Here is a 19,204-nt window from a genome sequence, read left to right as displayed (position 1 = left end):
GGAAAAAAAAAACTGTTTTAAACTTTCAGATAAGTAGAAGGAATACTATGATGAATGCCCACATTTGCTCACCTGGATCCAGCCAAGTGTGAATGCTCTCCCATTGGCCTCCTCTTTCTTTTTTTACTGACCCATCTGAAAGCACTTTGCAGCCATCATTAAACTCCAGCCCTAAACTCTTCATCAAGTGTCTCCTAAGGTTAAGGACAATGCCTATAAAACCACAATACCATCATCTTACTCAATTTAATTTCAACACGGTGTCATCTGTCATTTGGTCCACATTCAAATTTCCCCAATTATCTCAATAATGTCCTTCAGGGTTTTTTGTTTGTTTGTTCATTTGTTGTTTTTAATTCAAGAGCTAATGAAGGATTAAGCCGTGGATTTGGTTGTCATTGGAAGCCAGACTTTGAATTGAACCAAAATGAATGGAAATTGCTAATCCATGTGAGAAGGTGAACGGGCCAGGCTCCTGAGGGAAGCACACGCCAACAGCAATCATCCGGTCCTCAGAACAGCCGGGCAGGGGCTACTGCCCACATTCCCAGAGGAGAGATGGCAGGTGATGTCACTGTCAGAGGGCTGAGCTGCCCTCGCCCCGCTTCGGTAGATGAGAAAAGCGAGGTCTGGGACCTGGAACACCCCGCCCGCGTCCACCTACTTGAGCCCGGAGGAGTCAGAATTGGAACCCACGTCTGACCGACTCTGAGCGCCTATTCGCTGAAGCACCTGCTCTCCGGCTGGCTTTGCTGACCCCGCGCCTCCCTCCCGTCCCATCCCGGGCCCTGTCCTGGCGCCCACCTTGCTCCAAATCGCGCTCCGAGTTCCCGCTGAGCCGGCTCGGCTGCAGCGGGAGGCCCCCGGGTTGGGGAACTCACCCCAGCCGCCAGAGGCTCCGCGTGTGCGCGCGCATCAACACCTATGCGATGGGCGGCATCCGGCCGCGCCAGGGGGTCCCAGTCGGGGAGATCGCAAGGGGAGCGCAGGTGGGACGCCAAAGCGGAGAGAAAAGGCCACGCACAACCAGCCAGACGGCGGCTCTGGGGCGAAACCCGAGCTCACGGCCGGGGGGGGGTGGCGGGGGGCGCACGGCTCGGGGCGCCCTCCCTGCGGGGTTTCTGATTTCTCTGGTGGGCACCTCTCCCCCACCTCAGACCTCGCACAGGCTTTGAAAGGCCCTGAGCAACCGAGTGAAGGGTCTAACCGAGGCGGGTGGGGAGCCTTGGGCCGCCATAATATGTGCGTGTATATTTAAATACATATTTTAAAATATATAATATATATTATATAATGTATTATATATCTAAATATATATTATTTAGATATATTAATATATTTTTAAATTACAGAAACAATACATGTGCATGAAGAAAATTAGAAAATACGAACAATCAAAAATAAACACGGGGGGGGCTTCCCTGGTGGCGCAGTGGTTGAGAATCTGCCTGCTAATGCAGGGGACACGGGTTCGAGCCCTGGTCTGGGAAGATCCCACATGCCACGGAGCAGCTGGGCCCGTGAGCCACAATTGCTGAGCCTGCGCGTCTGGAGCCTGTGCCCCGCGACGGGAGGGGCCGCGATAGAGAAAGGCCCGCGCACCGCGATGAAGAGCGGTCCCCGCACCGCGATGAAGAGTGGCCCCCGCTTGCCGCAACTGGAGAAAGCCCTCGCACGAACCGAAGACCCAACACAGCCAAAAAATAAATAAATAAATAAATAAATAAATAAGAAAATCCTTTTAAAAAAAAAAAAAAAAAAAAAAAAAAATAAACACGGGGACTTCCTTGGTGGTGCAGTGGTTAAGAATCCTCCTGTCGGGCTTCCCTGGTGGCGGAGTGGTTGAGAATCTGCCTGCCAATGCAGGGGACACGGGTTCGAGCCCTGGTCTGGGAACATCCCACATGCTGCGGAGCAACTAGGCCCGTGCGCCACAACTACTGAGCCTGCGCGTCTGGAGCCTGTGCTCCGCAACAAGAGAGGCCAGGATAGTGAGAGGCCCGCGCACTGCGATGAAGAGTGGCCCCCGCTTGCCACAACTAGAGAAAGTCCTCGCACAGAAAAGAAGACCCAACACAGCCATAAATAAATAAATAATTAAATAAATAAGTAAAAATAAATTAAAAAAAAAGACTCCTCCTGTCAATGCAGGGGACACGGGTTCGATCCCTGGTCCGGGAAGATCCCACATGCCGCGGAGCAGCTAAGCCCGTGTGCCACAACTACTGAGCCCGCGTGCCACAACTACTGAAGCCCGCGTGCCTAGAGCCTGTGCTCTGCAACAAGAGAAGCCATGGCAATGAGAAGCCTGCGCACCGCAACGAAGAGTAGCCCCCGCTCGCCGCAACTAGAGAAAGCCCGCGCGCAGCAACAAAGACCCAACGTAGCTAAAAGTAAATAAATAAAATAAATAAATTTATTAAAAAAAGCAATTCTCCTGTGGTTCCCATCGCTCTTGGGATGAAGCTCTAACCTCCTGCCTGGCCCTGCAGCCCTGCCCTGCACTCCTGAGCGCAGGACCCTCGCACATTCTGTGCCCTTTTCTGGAATGCTTTTCCCCCTCTGGAGCACTTTTCCTCTAGAGCTCTGGTCGCTCTGGCTGTCTAATATATCTTTCTCTGACTAAAGAGGAAAAAAAATATCACTAAAAATAGCTGGTTTCAGGCCAGCGTTCTGGGCAAGTGTTTCACCCCTTTGGGGTTGAATAGACCCCTCTGAACAAGAGGGTCCCTCTTCCTACATTGCCCCCCACCCCAGACTGGGTGCTCCAGGAAGCGGGTGGCAGCAATCTCCCTGTCTGGTTTGCCACTGTGTCCCTAGTACCCAGGACAGGGCCTAGCACAGAGATGGCGCTCAGCGAAGGAATGAATGAACAAATGAATGAATGTGGGAGGGAACGCAGATTGATAAAGCCTTACTGACAATGTGAGTCAAAAGTCTTAAAGACATGCTTGTACACTTGGATCCAGAAATCCCACTTGTAGGAATTTACCTGAGTGGACACCGACATTCATCTTGGCATTGTTTATACCAGGGAAAGCATTGAGAACAACTTAAATGTCCAGCAATCGGTTAAATACAAAACCAAATTCTTGATCTTTTCTCTCAAGTCAGCGTTTCTTCCAGGCTTCCCACGTCAGTAAACGACATCCCCATCTACTCAGCTATTCAAGTTAGAGACCTGGGCATTGGGATTTTATTCTGTTTTTTTATTTAAAAAAAGAAAATTTTTTTTTTTTGGTCGCGCCACGCAGCTTGCGGGATCTTAGTTCCCCGACCAGGGATTGAACCTGGGCCCCAGCAGTGAAAGCGCTGAGTCCTAACCACTGGACCACCAAGGGATTCCCTTTATTTTTTTTATTGAGGTACAATTTACCTAAGTAAAATACACAAATTTTAAGTGACAGCTCAAAAAGAAAAAAAATTTTAACCTATGTAGACATCCCTAAGTTAAAAAAGTTTTTAACTACCACCCAGATGGAGACACAGAAATTTCTCAGCACCCAGGGAATTCCCTTATGTCCCATCACAGTCAATACACCCCCTGCACACAGAGGTAACCACTCTTCTGACTTCTGCTGACATTCTGTCTCTAACACCTAACAGCCAGCCTATCGCTGAGGCGTACCAGTCCTTGTGCCGTATCTTTCTCAGGCCCTGTCACCTCTCATCCGGGCAATAGCACCTGCCTTCTCACTTGTCCCCTCTCCTCTGGCACCCCCTCCTCCCCAGCAGCCAGGGACCTGAGCAGTCACCAACCTGCCCGAGACTTCCCAAAGGCTCCTAGTGCCCTCAAGGAAGTGCCAGCTCCCTCTGTGCTCAGCACCAAGACTAATCATCACCTTGCACCGGGCACCCTGCCTGCACCATCTCCTGAGTCCTCACCACCCCCCAGATAAGGGAATGGAGGCACGATGGGGATGCCAGTGGTCCATGATTGCAAAGGCAGCAAGCAGTGGAGCTGGACACACCTACAGGATGACCCCCAAACCCATGCTCTTAATAATCCTACTGCCACTCCATGAATGAATGGAGAATGAATGAGTGAATGATCTATTCATCTATTCAGGTTTTCTTTTTCAGAAATACAGCTACCCTTAAGAAAAATCATGTGTCCCACTGCTAATGGGTTGGATTTGAGATCACTTTGCTGGCTGCGGAAGAGGAAAAGGAGAAGGGAGGGGGAGAAGAGAGAGGGAGGAGGAGGAAGGAGGGAGGGAGGAAGTCCCCACAGAGCCAGGCAGAGCGCGTCTCTGGAGTGGAGGCTTTCCTCCACTGTGGCACTTTCCTGAGGACTGGCCTTGACCCCCAGCAGAGGAGAGGCTCTTTATTTACCCAGTGTCTGAACCCTGACAGTCACTGGGTTTCGAGGCAGGGGAGGGGGCCTCCCCTACAAGGCCTGTGGTTTGAGTGAACAAAACAATTGCGTAAAAATGGAGAGCCTTACCACATTCCAGATCCTGTCCCCGCCTGAGTCATGCTGGAGAAGGGGGAGGATAGAGCCAGAAAGCCGGAGCCCGAAGCCCCCGGTATTGCAGGCTGGCCAGGGCCTCCGGTGTGACATCACTGAAGTCATCGCCTGTGAGCTCAGGCAGAGGCGTCTGGGGCCAGGGTAAGAGGCAGGAGGAGGGGCCGAGGCTGGCTCAGAGGAACTGCAGGCCTGGGTTGGAGAGAGGTCACCGGGTCGAGCGTCTGCCTTGCAGAGAGCCCCAAACCCCTCCCAATGCTGGGGCGCCTCTGACATGACCCCTGTGTCCCCAGCACCTGGCACAGTGCCTGACACACTCAAGCACTCAGGGTTCAGGGGTTGAATGGACGAATGAATGAATGAATGAATGAGGGAGCAAGGCACCTCTGCTGGGCACACTGGTCTCCCACTTTAATTCTGCAACCTTCGGAAATGACTCTTCTTGGGGGGACTTCCCTGGCGGTCCAGTGGTTAAGACTCTGTGCTTCCAATTCAGGGGACATGGGTTCAATCCCTGTTTGGGGAACTAAGATCCCACAAGCCTTGCGGCACAGCCAAAAATATAAATTAAAAAAAAAAAAAAAAAAAAGACTGTTCTTGGGAATTCACCGGTGGTCCAGTGGTTAGGACTCCACGCTCTCACTGCCGAGGGCCCAGGTTCAATCCCGGGTCGGGGAACTAAGATCTCACAAACCACATGACACAGCCAAAAAAAAAAAAAAACAAAGACTGTTCTTGGGCTTTACGTGTCCCTGGTTCCCATGAGGGCTGGTCTGGCATTCTGGTCACAGGCCAGCATTTTCACCAGCTCCGTACACAGCTGGGGAATGACAGACAACTGGGTGCAGAATGGCCTCTGGCCAGGAGGAAGCTGCACTTTTTCCCTTAGCGCCAAAACTGTGGCCAAAACTGTGTCGTTCCCAGGGCTGGAGGGGATCGCTCATGATGAGACAGGAGGGGCAGGGCCTCCCAAGGCGGTTAAAACGGAGCTGCCTGGGTCCCTGGCTGCAGGTTGTGCAGGGACAATGGGAGTGGGGGCAGCAAAGGACATTGCTGGTCCTTTCCTGGCTCCAAACTCAGAAGCTTCTGGAACACCACCCCTCAGTGCTCTGGGGTGAGCAGTCGATAACAGCACACATGCTACCTGCCTGCAGTTCTGAGACACACAGTCCAGATTGGAAACTGGAGATTGCGGGGAAGGTCAGAGCATCCAGCTGGGCCCGTGGAAGATCAGCTTCGTGTGGGTATCAGCCCCTTCTCAGCCAAGTCTTTTCCTCCCCCCTGGGCTCTCTGAAGAGTCTTTTTCACATACACCAGTGCAGTGATGTATATATATCACTGTGGTTTAGCATGGAAATTGATCAAGTCACTTCACTCCTCTGAACCTCAACTTCCTCACCTCTAAAATGGGGACAAGGAAGGCAGTGGACTAATATTGGGCACAGTATCTGGCAGCTAAAGTTAGCTCTTATTCGTGGATGGATCTAGAGACTGTCCTACAGAGTGAAGTAAGTCAGAAAGAGAAAAACAAATATCGTATATAAACGCACGTATGTGGAACCTAGAAAAATGGTACAGATGAACCGGTTTGCAGGGCAGAAACTGAGACACAGATGTAGAGAACAAACGTATGGACACCAAGGGGGGAAAGCAGCGGGGGTGGGGATGGTGGTGTGATGAATTGGGCGATTGGGATTGACATGTATACATTGATGTGTATAAAATAGATAACTAATAAGAACCTGCTGTATAAAAAAATAAAATTAAAAAATTAAAAAAATAAAGTTAGCTCTTATTATTGTTAATCTTGTTCTATAATGATTATTATTTTATCACTTAGTTCACTGCCCTGCTTGTGTTCCCAGCCCAAGCTGAAGCTCTGCCTCTCAGCTGCCCTGTCCGGGAGGCAGGAGCCTGCTCTCTTTGCCAGGTCTTACGCTTGTCTTGGAGCCAAATTGTGTCTGTTCATCCCCGGGGTCTCACCCCCTCCCACAGGGCTGGTCGGTCTCACCTCTCAGCTGCTGCCGCCAACATGCTCAACAGTGACACACTGTTGAGCCCTAGTGGCCCTAGTGGCCTTTGATGGGTCCACACGGCCAGAATCTTGCCCAGAGAATGACCTGGCAGGAAAAACGCAGTGAGGAGAGGGCTGCTGGCTGCGAGAGGCTGGTCTGGGTCAATTCTGTGCTCTTCTATGTTAGGGAGGATCTGACTCTTGGGACGAGGTGAGAGCAGGGAGGCCTTCACGGTGGAGGAGTTAGGGTCGGGTTGGGGGCAGGGAAGCAGTGAGAGGCTTGCATAGAAAATGTCGTCTTACCCTACTATACCCAGAGGACAAGCGGGTTCTGAAATGGCCTTCTGGGGGTCCTTGGCTTCCCGTGGACACCGGCGCCCAGTAAAGCAGGTGGCTGACCAGCGCTAACTAGCTCGGGTTGGTGGTAGGTTGTTTTCTTGTTGCTAAGGCAGAGCCGCACTGAGGATTCTGGGATAGAGGGACTTATGGTGAGGGTGCTGCGGTACAAGGGGAACTTCTCAGGCGGGACACGGAAACACAGGTGAGGATCCCAGGGCTGGACAGGACCCGAAGCAGATTCATGGAGGGGCCTGGTTGTCAACGTTCTTTGATTTGTTCCTGCTGCTTGCATCCCACTCCTCGGGCGCTGAGCTCAGACTCCTCTCAGTGGTCTGGGTTCCTGCACCATGCCCACCTTTCCATCTCTTTTGGTATCTTCTGTTCACACCTGGGAAGCACCTGTTTGAGCAGAGCTACCCCAGCTGCGGATTTCATTGGCTGTTGGCTAGCTTCCCATTGGCTGCCTGTGGTCAGGTGCTCTCTGCCGTCCAATCAGCTATGGCCATGGTGGCCCTACCTCAGGAATTGCCTGGGACTGCCTCCCTGGGGGAGGTGTCTCTACCTGTGTGTGTGTGTGGAGGGGAGGTGGGAAGGACCCCTTGCAGGGGCTCAGTGAAGGCCCGCATTCTGGGCTTGTCAAGTGCACCCCCTGGCTTCCAACCAATCAATCAGGTTCCTGGGCAATCCAGCAAACCCCCAAGGCTTCCCCACCCCGACCACCTGTTTTCTTCTTCACCTGGTACACACACATCATTATACATGGTTCTTATCCTGTTGTAAGGTAATTAGTTCAATACCGGTCTCGACCCCCACTGGACTGACAACTGGAGAGCCGGTGGCCCTTCACACACACATCCCCAGCCCCTGGGCTCTGCCTCTGGAATTAGACTGGCTCAGTTGAATAAACCAATATGAACACCACCAGCAGCAGTGACAGTTTATATTTAATGCCAGTCACAATGCTACATGCTACCTGGATTACCTCACTAATCCTCGGAGGAAGGTCTGTTCTCATGCCCATTTTAGAGATGGGAAAGTGAGGCTTGGAGAGGGGAAGTATGGTGCTCAGAGAGGAAGCAGTGGTGCCCAACAGTGACCAGCACTGGCTCAGACCTGTGCTCCTTCCTGATCCTCAGCCGCTGAGCCCTGGTGACAGGTTACCTGGCAACTCCAGGCCTCAGTTTTACTTTCTCCAAAAGTAGGATAAGAGGATTTAACATACGAAGTGGTCACAGAAAATCAGCGCTTTTCAAACTAAAACTCAACCCGTGGGTTGGCATTATTATCATAGATGGGAAGTGGATTTTTGCTGTTCTCTTGGTAATAAATTGGGGTTTTCAGAGTTAAATTTTAAGTCCAGCTTGCTTGAAATCATCCCCAGATTTGGGCACATGCCTCACAGGCAGATTCGACAGCTTGATTCACAGGTCTTCGGGTCTGAACTGAAAGGCTCAAGTTTCACCCGAGATTCTAATCACATCTGTGACCTTTGTACCACGTGCCTTAAAGAAATAAAAAACCAGAAAGACAAGTTCTAGAACACTTTATGTAGAGCTGCACTGTCCATATGGCAGTCTCAAGCCAGATATGGTCCTTGAGCTCCTGAAATGTGGAGCTCCAAATTGAGATGTACCATGAATGTAGAATTCATACCTGATTTTGCAGACCTAATATGAAAAAAAGTTAAATATCTAATTAATAATTTTAGAATATTAATGACAGTAAAATGATGATATTTTGGATCTAGTGGGTTAAGTAAAATATATTATTATAGTAGACTGGACAATGTCCCCCAAAGATATCAAGTCCTAACCCCTGGAACCTGTAAATGTTACCGTAATGGAAAAGGTGTCTTTCTTTGCAATTGTGATTCAGTTAAAGATCTTGAGATGAGGAGATTATACTGGATTATCCAGGTAAACCCTAAATGTAATCACATGTATCCTCCTAAGTGGGAGAAAGAGGGAGGTGTGACATAGACACACAGAGAAGAGGAGGAGAAGGCAGTGCGGTTGTGGTCGTGAAGGCAGAACCCGGAGTGATGCTGCCACAAGCCAAGGAATGCCAGCAGCCACCAGAAGCTGGAAGAGGCAAGGAGCAGATTCTCTCGTTGAGGCTGTGGTGGGGAGCGCAGCCCTGCTGACACCTTGGTTTCAGATTTCTAGCCTCCAGAACCGTAAGAGAATAAATTTCTGTTAAGTCACCAAGTTTCTGGTGATTTGTTAGTGTCCTCAGGGAACTCAAAGAATTGTTGAGGGCTTCCCTGGTGGCGCAGTGGTTGAGAATCTGCCTGCCAATGCAGGGGACACGGGTTCGAGCCCTGGTCTGGGAAGATCCCACATGCCGTGGAGCAACTAGGCCCGTGAGCCACAACTACTGAGCCTGCACGTCTGGAGCCTGTGCTCCGCAACAAGAGAGGCCACGATAGTGAGAGGCCCGCGCACCGCAATGAAGAGTGGCCCCCGCTTGCCACAACTAGAGGAAGCCCTCGCACAGAAACGAAGATCCAACACAGCCAAAAAAAATTAAATAAATAATAATTAAAGGTGCTAAAAAAAAAAAAAGAATTGTTGAAATTAATTTCATTGTTTCATTTTATTTTTTTTAACACAGCTACTAGAAAAATTTTAATTACATATGTGGCTTGCACTTGTGGTGACCTTGGACCTTTCTCACTCTTCTTTAACCATAAGGGGAGGAAGCCACCTCCCCTCTCTGGCTCCTTGTCTGTAGACAAGGCATTGAACCGGGACAGCACTTCTCATCCACAGTCCTTGGGTCTCTGGGGGTCCAGGAAGGTGTCCGTAGATTTATTTTCAGGTTGGCAGTATCAGTTAAATAAATCTTTAGTTTTTGGCTGGATTATATGAAGTAAGCACTCTCTGGAGATCCAACCAGCAGTTATACGTGTCCTGTGGACATGCAAACACTTAAAAACACAGAAAGGGGGCTTCCCTGGTGGTGCAGTGGTTGAGAATCCGCCTGCCAATGCAGGGGACACGGGTTCGAGCCCTGGTCTGGGAACATCCCACATGCCGCGGAGCAACTGGGCCCGTGAGCCACAACTACTGAGCCTGCGCGTCTGGAGCCTGTGCTCCGCAATAAGAGAGGCCGCGATAGTGAGAGGCCCGCGCACCGTGATGAAGAGTGGCCCCCGCTCGCCGCAACTAGAGAAAGCCCTCGCACAGAAACGAAGACCCAACACAACCAAAAATAAAAATAAATAAATTAATTAATTAATTTAAAAAAAAACCAACAACACAGAAAGGCATTTTATTAGTTTCCTGGGGCTTCTGTGACAAATTACCACCAACTGGGTGGCTTAAACAACAGAATTTTATTCTCTCATAGTTCTGGAAGCCAGAGGTCTGAAATCCAGGTGTTGGCAGGGTTGGTTCCCTCTGGGGGAATCTCTTCCAGGCCTCTCTCCCAGCTTCTGGTGTCACTGGCAGCCCTTGGCGTTCCTTGGCTTGTGGCTGCACCACTACAATCTCTGCGTCCACCAGAGACGCAGAGATTGGCCTTTCCCTCTGAGTCTGAATCTCCCTCTCTGTTCTCTTATAAGGACACCAGCCATTGGATTCAGAGTTCACCTCAAATCCGAGCTGATCTCATTTCAAGATCCTTGACTTAATTGCATCTGCAAAGACCCTGTATGTCTTAAATTTTATGTGTCAACTTGGCTAGCCACTGGGTGCCCAGATTAAACATTATTTCTGAGTGGATCTGTGACACTGTTTCCGGATGAGATTAGCATTTGAATCAGTGGACTCAGTAAAGTAGGACACCCTCCCCAGCGTAGGTGGGCTTCATCCAATCCTCAGGGCCTGAATAGAATCAAAGACAGAGGAAGAAGGAATTCACCCCTTTTTTCCTGCCTCACTGCCTCACTAATCGCCCCCAGCCCTTGGACTGAGATTTTCACCATTGACTCCCCTGATTCTCAGGCCTTTGGGCTTGGACTGAACTACACCACCCGCTTTCCCGAGTCTCCAGCTTGCAGATGGCAGGTCGTGGGACTTCTCAGCCTCTATAATCACATGAACTAATTTCTCATAAAAAAAAATCCATCTAGATGGATAGATAGGCAATCTCTATATAGATTGTATATAAATAGATTATATCTATATCTATATAGTCATATAATCTCTCTCTCAATCAAATCAATAGAATTTGATTGATTCTGTTTTTGATTTTGTTTTTCTCTGGAAAACCCTGACTAATACAGACCCTATTTCCAAGTAAGGTCACATTCACAGGTGCTGTGGGTTAGGACTCGGACGCATCTTTTGTGGGGACACTACTCAACACACTACAGACATGTTACCTCTGTCTTTGATAGAGGCTGGACTGCAAAGGGGCTTAGAGCAGGAGCTCTGTAACTGTGTGGTTCTGGATTTGAATCCTCCACTTGTGTTCTCATTACTATGGTTGTTTTTTGGCCCCTGAACCTCAGGAATCCTCTATGATCATTGGAGGTCATGGTGTTATGAGTAATTACCCCAAAAGATTGTTGTGAGACCTCTCATTAGATCTTTTTAAAAAATTATTTTATTTATTTATTTATTTTTGGTTGTGCCGGGTCTTAGTTGCCGCAGGAGGGCTCCTTAGTTGCGGCTCCAGGGCTCCTTAGTTGTGGCCTGTGAACTCTTAGCTACGGCATGCATGTGGGATCTAGTTCCCTGACCAGGGATTGAAACTGGGCCCCCTGTATTGGGAGCACAGAGTCTTATCCACTGCGCCACCAGAGAAGTCCCTCTCATTAGCTCTTAGGGTAAGTTACTCAGATGCTCCATACCTCAATTTTCTCATCTGTAAAATGGGAATAACAGTACCTACCTCAACAGGTTGTTATGAATTTTTTGTTATGAATTTTAAATAAGTTTAATATTTCCCAGGCACATGGTAAATGTCATATAAGTGCTATTATTAAAAAGTAATCATGATGCCTGGCTCAGGGGAAGTGCTAAACAATGCTAGCTGCTATTATTGTTCACGTTATTTATCATGAGATGTTGGCATCCTGAAAGGCCCTATCAAGTTCTGATGTTATCCTTTCTCTGGTTTTTATGAGGACATGCCTTCTTCCCTCAGCCCACGCTAAGTCACCCTGAGCTCAGAATCAGGGCCAGCTTCATGCAGTCACACAGGCTCAGTTTAATGCTCTTAAAGTTTGATGCATACAGGGTTTCCTTTGGGGAAGATGAAAAAGTTTTAGAGAGGGTTGGTGGTGACAGTTGCACGACAATATGAATGTACTTGATGCCACTGAATTGTATACTTTAAGATGGCTAGTTTTACGTTAAAAAGAAAAGCTGTCTCATTTATGTTAAAAAGGGTGGCCGTCTCATTCACTGCTGTATTGAAATTTGTAATAACTTCTGATCAAGGGGCTTTGCGTTGTCATTTTGCACTGGGCCCCGCAAACTGTGCAGCCAGACCTACTTGGAGTCACGGTGCTTCCTGTGTTTGTAGCAGTGAGGGGTGAATTTCCCACTCTGGTCTGAGCTGGCTCAGCGGCACACGGGGTGATGGCCCCTCTAAGAGGGACCTTTCCGAACTGGGTCACGGCGGCTGGAAAACATGGGCTCCAAGGATGAGCTGACAGGGCAGCAGTTGTTTCACCTGGAAGAGGGGATTTGGCGTGGACACTGCGTGTCCTCCAATTTCTGAAAGGCAGTGGGGAAAACAAGGGAACTCGAGTATTCTCTGTGGCCCCAGAGGGCAGATCCAGCATAAGGTAGGAATTTTAAACAAAGAGTTGTGCAAGAAGGGAATGGCTGGCTTCAGTTCAAACCTCAGCTCTGCCTGGGGGCGAAGGCATGGACTCTGTCTTTGAGCAGCTCCACCTCTGCCCAGATCCGTGACCTTAGAGAAGGTAATTCGTAGCCCTGAGCCAATTTTCCCATCTAGGAAATGGGCCTGATAATGCTCCCTAATACAGGGTGAGATGCTAAAGATTAAACAAGGCAAGTTTACAGGTACAGCATGTAAAGGGATCCTGGCTCCTAGGAGGTATCTAGTGCATAACAGCTGCTGCCATTGCTGTTATTGCTATTGTTATTATTATTGGAAGGTAGTGAGTTCCCCAGACTGGCAGGGTTCTAGTTGAGATGGACCAACAGGGAGTTGCAGAGCCGACCCTTGCATCAGAGCTAACGGAAGAAGTTCCCACTTCGCCCCCTTTCGGCATCTGGTGTATTTGGATGATTAGTTTAAAAACCTGCAGTCGTAAAATACTGTCTTGGTGACAAAGGCAGCAAGGGAAAGGGGGTGGTGTTTTTTGTGGAGTAGAGGCAGTTTTGGGTCCTGGAGGCTGCTGAAGAAGTGGGAGGGGTTCCCGTTGTTATTGCCTTTGAAAACCTCCGCCAGCTGTCCCCTGAGCCATCCCACGCTGAACACGATCCCAGGAATGCAAAAGCTCCCTTCCAAGGGCCTCCTAGGAAATGGGTTCCTGATGTGTCTGAGAGCAGGACACCGGAAAACAGCATCAGTGGGTGGCGTGCGTGTGAGAGCGAGGTTGCATGTGCCGCTTGATGCACGGACAACCCGGGCAGGGGAGGGTCTTGTTCCTCGCTGATCCTGGAGCCTCTGCCTAGAGTCACACTTGGGGTGACTGCCGCTTCCCTGGAAATGCCTTGGCAGGGATTTGTGCTGAGACAAACATTTCTCCTCTCCCTCCTCCCCCATCTGCCTCTCCTGTTGTTTGTGTCATGTCCCCAAACTGCATCCAGGAAATATTCCTGCCTGACCGCAGCTCTGCTCATCAGTAACAGGATCTGAGACCCGGAGGCCGAGGAGCAGCAAGCAGATGGGCTCCATCAAGGGCCACGCTTAGTCAGAGCTTGGAATACCCAGAAGGGTGTTTCTCTGCCCTGAGAAGGGAGGAGAGGACGGGCACCACAGCTAGCCCCAGAGTTCGCCAGCATCTCATGTGCACATTCAGGTGGTCCAACTTTTGACAAATATTTACCCAGCACAGCTTTATGCAGACACCACGTTAGGTGTGTAAATATAGCCGTGAACGAGACAGCTGCCCTGGCTTTTCTTTTTCTTTTTAACGTAAAACTGGCCATCTTAAAGTGTACAGTTCAGTGGCATCAAGTACATTCATATTGTTGGGCAAACATCACCACCAATCCTCTCTAAAACTTTTTCATCTTCCCCAAAGGAAACCCTGTATGCCTCAAGCCATCACTCCCATTCCCCCCTCCACCTACACCCTGGCCACCATCAATCTGCTTTCTGTTTCTATGGATTTGCCTATTCTGGACATTTCATATAATAGAATCATACAATAGGTGGATTTTTGTGAATGGCTTCTTTCTCCTAGCTTGATGTTTTTCAGGTTCATCCACATGTAGCCGGTGTCAGTATGTCATTCCTTTTTTTTTTTTTAAGTTTTTTTTTTTTTTGGCCTTGCCACACGGCACGTGGAATCTTAGTTCCCCGACCAGGGATCGAACCCACACCCCTTGCAATGGAAGCGCGGAGACCTAACCACTCAACCGCCAGGGAATTCCCCCCAGGCTCCACATCTCTAAAATGGGTCTAATAGTCATCCCTCCTCAGGATTGAATACCATGGCATCTGTGATTAGGCCAGTGTTGGGTATAAGGGCAATGCCCCAATGACCCTGGGGCCATCATCCCACGTGACTGCTGTCCTTAGTGGGATGGCATCATCCCTGAAGGGAGTCTTGGCTGTCTCAGGAATGGGTTTCAGGGTCAGGCTGGGCTTGGGAGCCCAGGCAGACAGCTTGGCAAGAAGCCCCAAATCAGCCTCGTTCACTGATGGGCAGCTTCCAGTCTTAACCATTTATCCTTGTCCATAAATGTCAGCTTCTGTGTTTCTACACTGCTGGGTGAGTGTTTGTGCTGTTAACATGCAAACTAACCAAATTTAAAATCATGCCTTCTTTTCCAGTCCTAACTGAATGGTTATCAAAGGCAGGTACCCTGGGGCAATGCCCCAGTTACCTTGTTCTGGTCCCAACCTGCCCGGCAGCCAGTGCCACTCAGAGACACATAGTCCTCTTCCCTGGCTCTCCGCTTGTCAGGCAGGAGAGCCAGCCAGCCTGCCCCAGGGGAATTCCAAGAAGTCGGCAGGCAGCAGTCGGAATGCAGAACCAAACTCTGGAGCTTTTTACTTATCTTGGGCTAGACTCTTTGTGTTACAAAAAAAGAAATCCAAATCAAATAAGCTTAATTCAGTTCAATTCAATTCAATTCAACAAATTACTGTTGTGTCTCTATGTCAGGCATGGGACCAATGCTTGTGGTTCATCAGTAAACCAAAGAGACCCCTGCCCCAGAAAGCCAGGTATTAGTAAGGATACTAAATAAATTATATGATGTGTCATTGAGTGATATGCGCTATGGAAAGAAAAGAGAAAGTGAAGGCAGGGAAGCCGCATCAGGAGTGCTGGGGGTGGGGACAGGATGCAGAACTGATTTAAGGTGATCAGGGTGGGCTGCATCAGGAAGCTGAGATTTGAGTAAAGACTTGAAGATGAGTTGTCAACCCAGTGGATGGCTGGGGGAAGAGAATTCCAGGCAGAAGGATCAGAGAAAGGACAGTGTCTGGCATGTTTGAGGACCAGCAAGGAGGGCAGTGTGACTGGGCTGAATGAATGAGGGGAGGAAGGAGAAGAGGACTTCAGAGAGAACCAGATGGGGACCAGATGGGATAGGGCCATGAGCCATGGTCCAAACTTTGGCTTTTGCTCTGAGTGAGATGGGAGCCACTGCAGAGTTTGGAGCAGAGGAGGGATGTGATTTGACTGATGTTTTGTTGAAGCTAAAAAGGAAATGCTTAGACTCCTAGGCCTGGGTGAGTCAGAGATTGGGGCCTCTTTGTTTCCTTGAGAATACAACCTCCTCTATTCGGGGAGAGGGAATGGCTGCACACTGCTTCAGGCCAACACCAGGCCAGGGTCCCGTCTTGGAGCCTAGAGGGATTTCTCCATCAGTGTCAGAATATAAACTCCCAGGGAAGGTCTCTGATTGGCTCTGCTTGGACCAATCGCAGTGCCCAGATGCCAGGAACATTGTGATTGGCTGGTCTGTGTCACATGGCTGCCCCACACTGAGAAGATGGAGTCGTCTGGCTGCCCCACCAGGGTTACAGGCAATCGGGGTGCAAGGAAAGGAAAGGAAGGTTGTGATTTCCCACAGGAAGGTAGAAAGGAGAGGTGAGGTGGCAGACAAAAACAACAGTCCTTCCTTGAATTGCTCATCCCAAGGGGAGCCCAGGGTTCCCACCTGGTGGACCTCTGACCCAGGAGGGGCTGCAGAGCCAACAGAAAGCACTCACTCATCTCCATTTGCCTCTCCCATAGACCACATACCACATTTCGCAAACATTGCTTCTCTGAGGAGGCTTGATGCCGTGGTGATGACTACCACACAAATCTGACCTAAAAGGTCACTTCAGTGACAGTGATTTTTATCACTGCGTTTCCTCATCCCTGGCTGGAGAAAGCCCCAGCAGTATTCACTGAGGTCAGGAACCAGTGGCCGAGGTGGAGCAACTTCCTCCTCTCTCTAAGCCTCCTCTGAAGTCACAGACAATTAAACAGCGTGCAGATCCTCAGGAAATGCCGAAGAGGGCGAGCTGGGAGAAGGCCCAGACAGGGCAGCTGCTCTCTGCTCAGGGTTGTAGAATTGGGATGGGAGAACTTTTGTGGGTTTTTTTTTTAATACAGTATAGTAACACATTTTGATTATACAGCTCGGTGAATTTTTATGTATATATCCACCTGTGTAACTATCACCCGGGTCAAGACATAAAACATTTCCAACGTCCAGGAGGCCTCCTCCAGGGGTGGTCTCAGGGCCTTCTCTTGCCCTCTTTTTTTTTTTTTTTTATTTGGCCACACCTCTTGGCTTGAGGGATCTTAGTTCCCTAACCAGGGATTGAACCAGAGCCCTAAGCAGTGAAAGCTCGGAGTCCTAACCACTGGACCACCAGGGAATTCCCTCTCGCCGTCGTTTTTGTGCAGGCACCAGTGTATTTTCTGGGGGCCTTGGGGCCAGGCCCACGGTGAGCACTCCCATCCCCGACCCTGTCCCCCCAACCCCTGCAAGGCGGGGCAGGGATGGGGGCACCGATCCCATTTTACATGCAAAGAACGTAACCCCGGAGCTCAGAGAAAAGTAACACCACCATCATCATCTCCACCAAAAACAACAAGGGCAGCTCCACTGAGTGAGGAAGGCTTTAGGGAAATTCTTGGCAGAAGATCAGAGAAGGGTTTGTTATCCTTACCGGGCCCTGGCTTAGCTGGTTCATTTCAGCAGACGATGAAGAAAAGATTCCTACCACGAAGTCACACACACGGGTCAGAAGGTTCTCCCTACAAAGTCCCTCTTATTTTCCGCTGCGGGTAACAGTAGGTAATCATCTGCTCTTTGCCCATACTGGTTTTCCCAGCCTCTGCTGGTGAGGTTTCTATCTTGCTGTTTTAGAAGACCAAACAGAGCAGAGCACGCCCCCTGGTCTAAGGAGGGATGAACACAAGCGTCCCCTCTCGGTTGTCTCTGGTCCACGATTCTGGGGCTGGTGCAGAGATCCCAGCCCCGTAACTGAGCTTTTTGACAAGGAAGACAGCCCCGTGCAGTGGTTCCCCTGAGTTGGGGGCAAGGGAGGCGGGAGTTGTCTGTTCTCAGACAAAAACATCGGCATGGAGCGAGCCAGCACAGTCCCTCCCAATCTAGTGTCAGAGATAAAACACGTTTCAGGACATCCAATGCCTTCTATGTTTGTCCGTGATCGTGACCTACCATTTATCTCATGGGGCTGGGACAACCCAGGCCGGCAGCCCCATGCTCCGGAGACATGGGTGTCGGTTTACAAGCTCATCTTTTGTCCAGATAAAGGAAGGCTTGGCACGTATAAATGGACAAGAAGCCATCCCTCACCTCACGTCCCCCACCCCCAACCCACTGCCCCCAGCCTCAGCGGCGGAGGGTTTCCAAGAGTCTCCCTCCTGGCAACCCTGCTAGGTAGGCATCATTATTCCCGCTTTGAGTCTCAGAGCTTCTGCAGATGGAGGGCCGACTATGTGCCCGGTGCCTAATAATTAGACATGACTCCTCCTAGTTCCCACAGCTGCTGTGGGGAGCGACTGACTGTCGGCTGCATTTTACAGTTGAAGAAGTGGGTTCAGAGAGGGAAGCTGCTTGCCCAAAGCCACACAGCTGCCACTGAGGGCTGGCTCTGGGGTTTGATGCCAGCTGAGTCTGGCTCCAGAGTTCACAGCAAGTGTCTTTGCCCTCTGGCCAGGTCTTTCCTTGGTCTCTGCTGCTTTGGGGCACAGGCCAGGCTGTAAGTAAGCAGATAAGGTAGGGGGTGCCCGGAGGAAAAGAACCAGGTATAGTTTTTTGACGTAAGAGAAGCCGTTTTGGCCTAAGCCATTTTGTGATCTAAGCGTGGCCACAATGCTAGTCCTTGAACAGATCTCAGTAATAAGGAGCTTAAGGGAACAAAAAACCAAACTGTTATCAGGCAGGAGGAATAACAATAACAAAGATAATTTATCAGTTGTTAAAACTCCTCGTTCTGTTTCAGTGGTGCTTCAATAGCCTGAAGCACTTTCCGGAGATGTTCTGCAGAATTTAAGCACCCCCCTCGGGCGCCCGACCACCAGATCAACTGAAACCTAGGGGAAGGTGATGATAACATTTTGTGACCCTCGTGACTTCAATCACCTAAAGCTTGGACGTGGTTGACCTCTGCCCCAATTCTATGCTGAATTCTCCTCTGCTCAAGCCCCTCTATGAATATGCATATATCCTCAGCTTAAAACTTCCCCAATTTTGCTGTTAACAGACACTGCTTTGGGAAAGATCCCCGGTGTTCGCCTTACTTGCTGCAAGGAATAAATCCTTCCTTCTCCCCATCTTTGGCTTCGTGTGTCTTTTGGCTCAAAACCCACCGAGAGGCGAACCCAGTTTTCAGGTAACAAGACAGACACTGCTGTCCCTCTGGGCAGGTCCAAGTTTGGAGTGGGCACCGGAGACTGATTTTTCTCTCTTCCCCACTTCCCCAGGGTGCCCCTGCAAGCAGGAGCAAGCTGTGTTGGCAAAACTAAAGGGATAAGATCCCTGCCTCTACCGAGGTCCCACCCCAAACCTGGGGAAGGGCGCCAAGGGGAGGGGAGGACACAACTGGGTGAGGATTTTGAAGCAAGGGATTCAAAATGATCACAAGCCGTTGATGCTTTCTATTGAAGAGTTGGCTCTTTTGGGAAGTTCCTGTAATGAACAATGAAACCATTTGCCTGGGAGTCTCCTGGAAAAGTAAAGTGATACTAAAAAAGGCAGTAGATCACTGTGCTGGTTTCCTACAGTTGCTGTAACAAATTAACACAAATTTAGTGG

The 19,204-nt window shown here is 49.7% G+C and overlaps 1 protein-coding gene across 2 annotated transcripts in view; it reads left to right on the top strand.

Moving 5' to 3' along the window:
- TOR1A (torsin family 1 member A) overlaps positions 1–18,669 on the top strand; it is a 52,449-nt gene extending 33,780 nt beyond the window's left edge. Inside the window, exon 5 of one of the 2 annotated variants that reach the window (XM_057547654.1) lies at positions 18,393–18,669. In XM_057547654.1, the coding sequence (XP_057403637.1) occupies positions 18,393–18,406 (14 nt within the window). In that variant the 3' untranslated portion in view covers positions 18,407–18,669. Of the gene's footprint in view, positions 1–362; positions 395–18,392 lie in introns of those variants that run through there. The other variant, XM_057547653.1, reaches the window with a different exon arrangement.
- Positions 18,670–19,204: the final 535 nt, after the last annotated feature.

This window comes from Balaenoptera acutorostrata, chromosome 6 (genome assembly GCF_949987535.1).
Source record: "Balaenoptera acutorostrata chromosome 6, mBalAcu1.1, whole genome shotgun sequence".
NCBI lineage: Eukaryota > Metazoa > Chordata > Mammalia > Artiodactyla > Balaenopteridae > Balaenoptera > Balaenoptera acutorostrata.
This window is presented reverse-complemented; position numbering and strand designations above follow the sequence as displayed.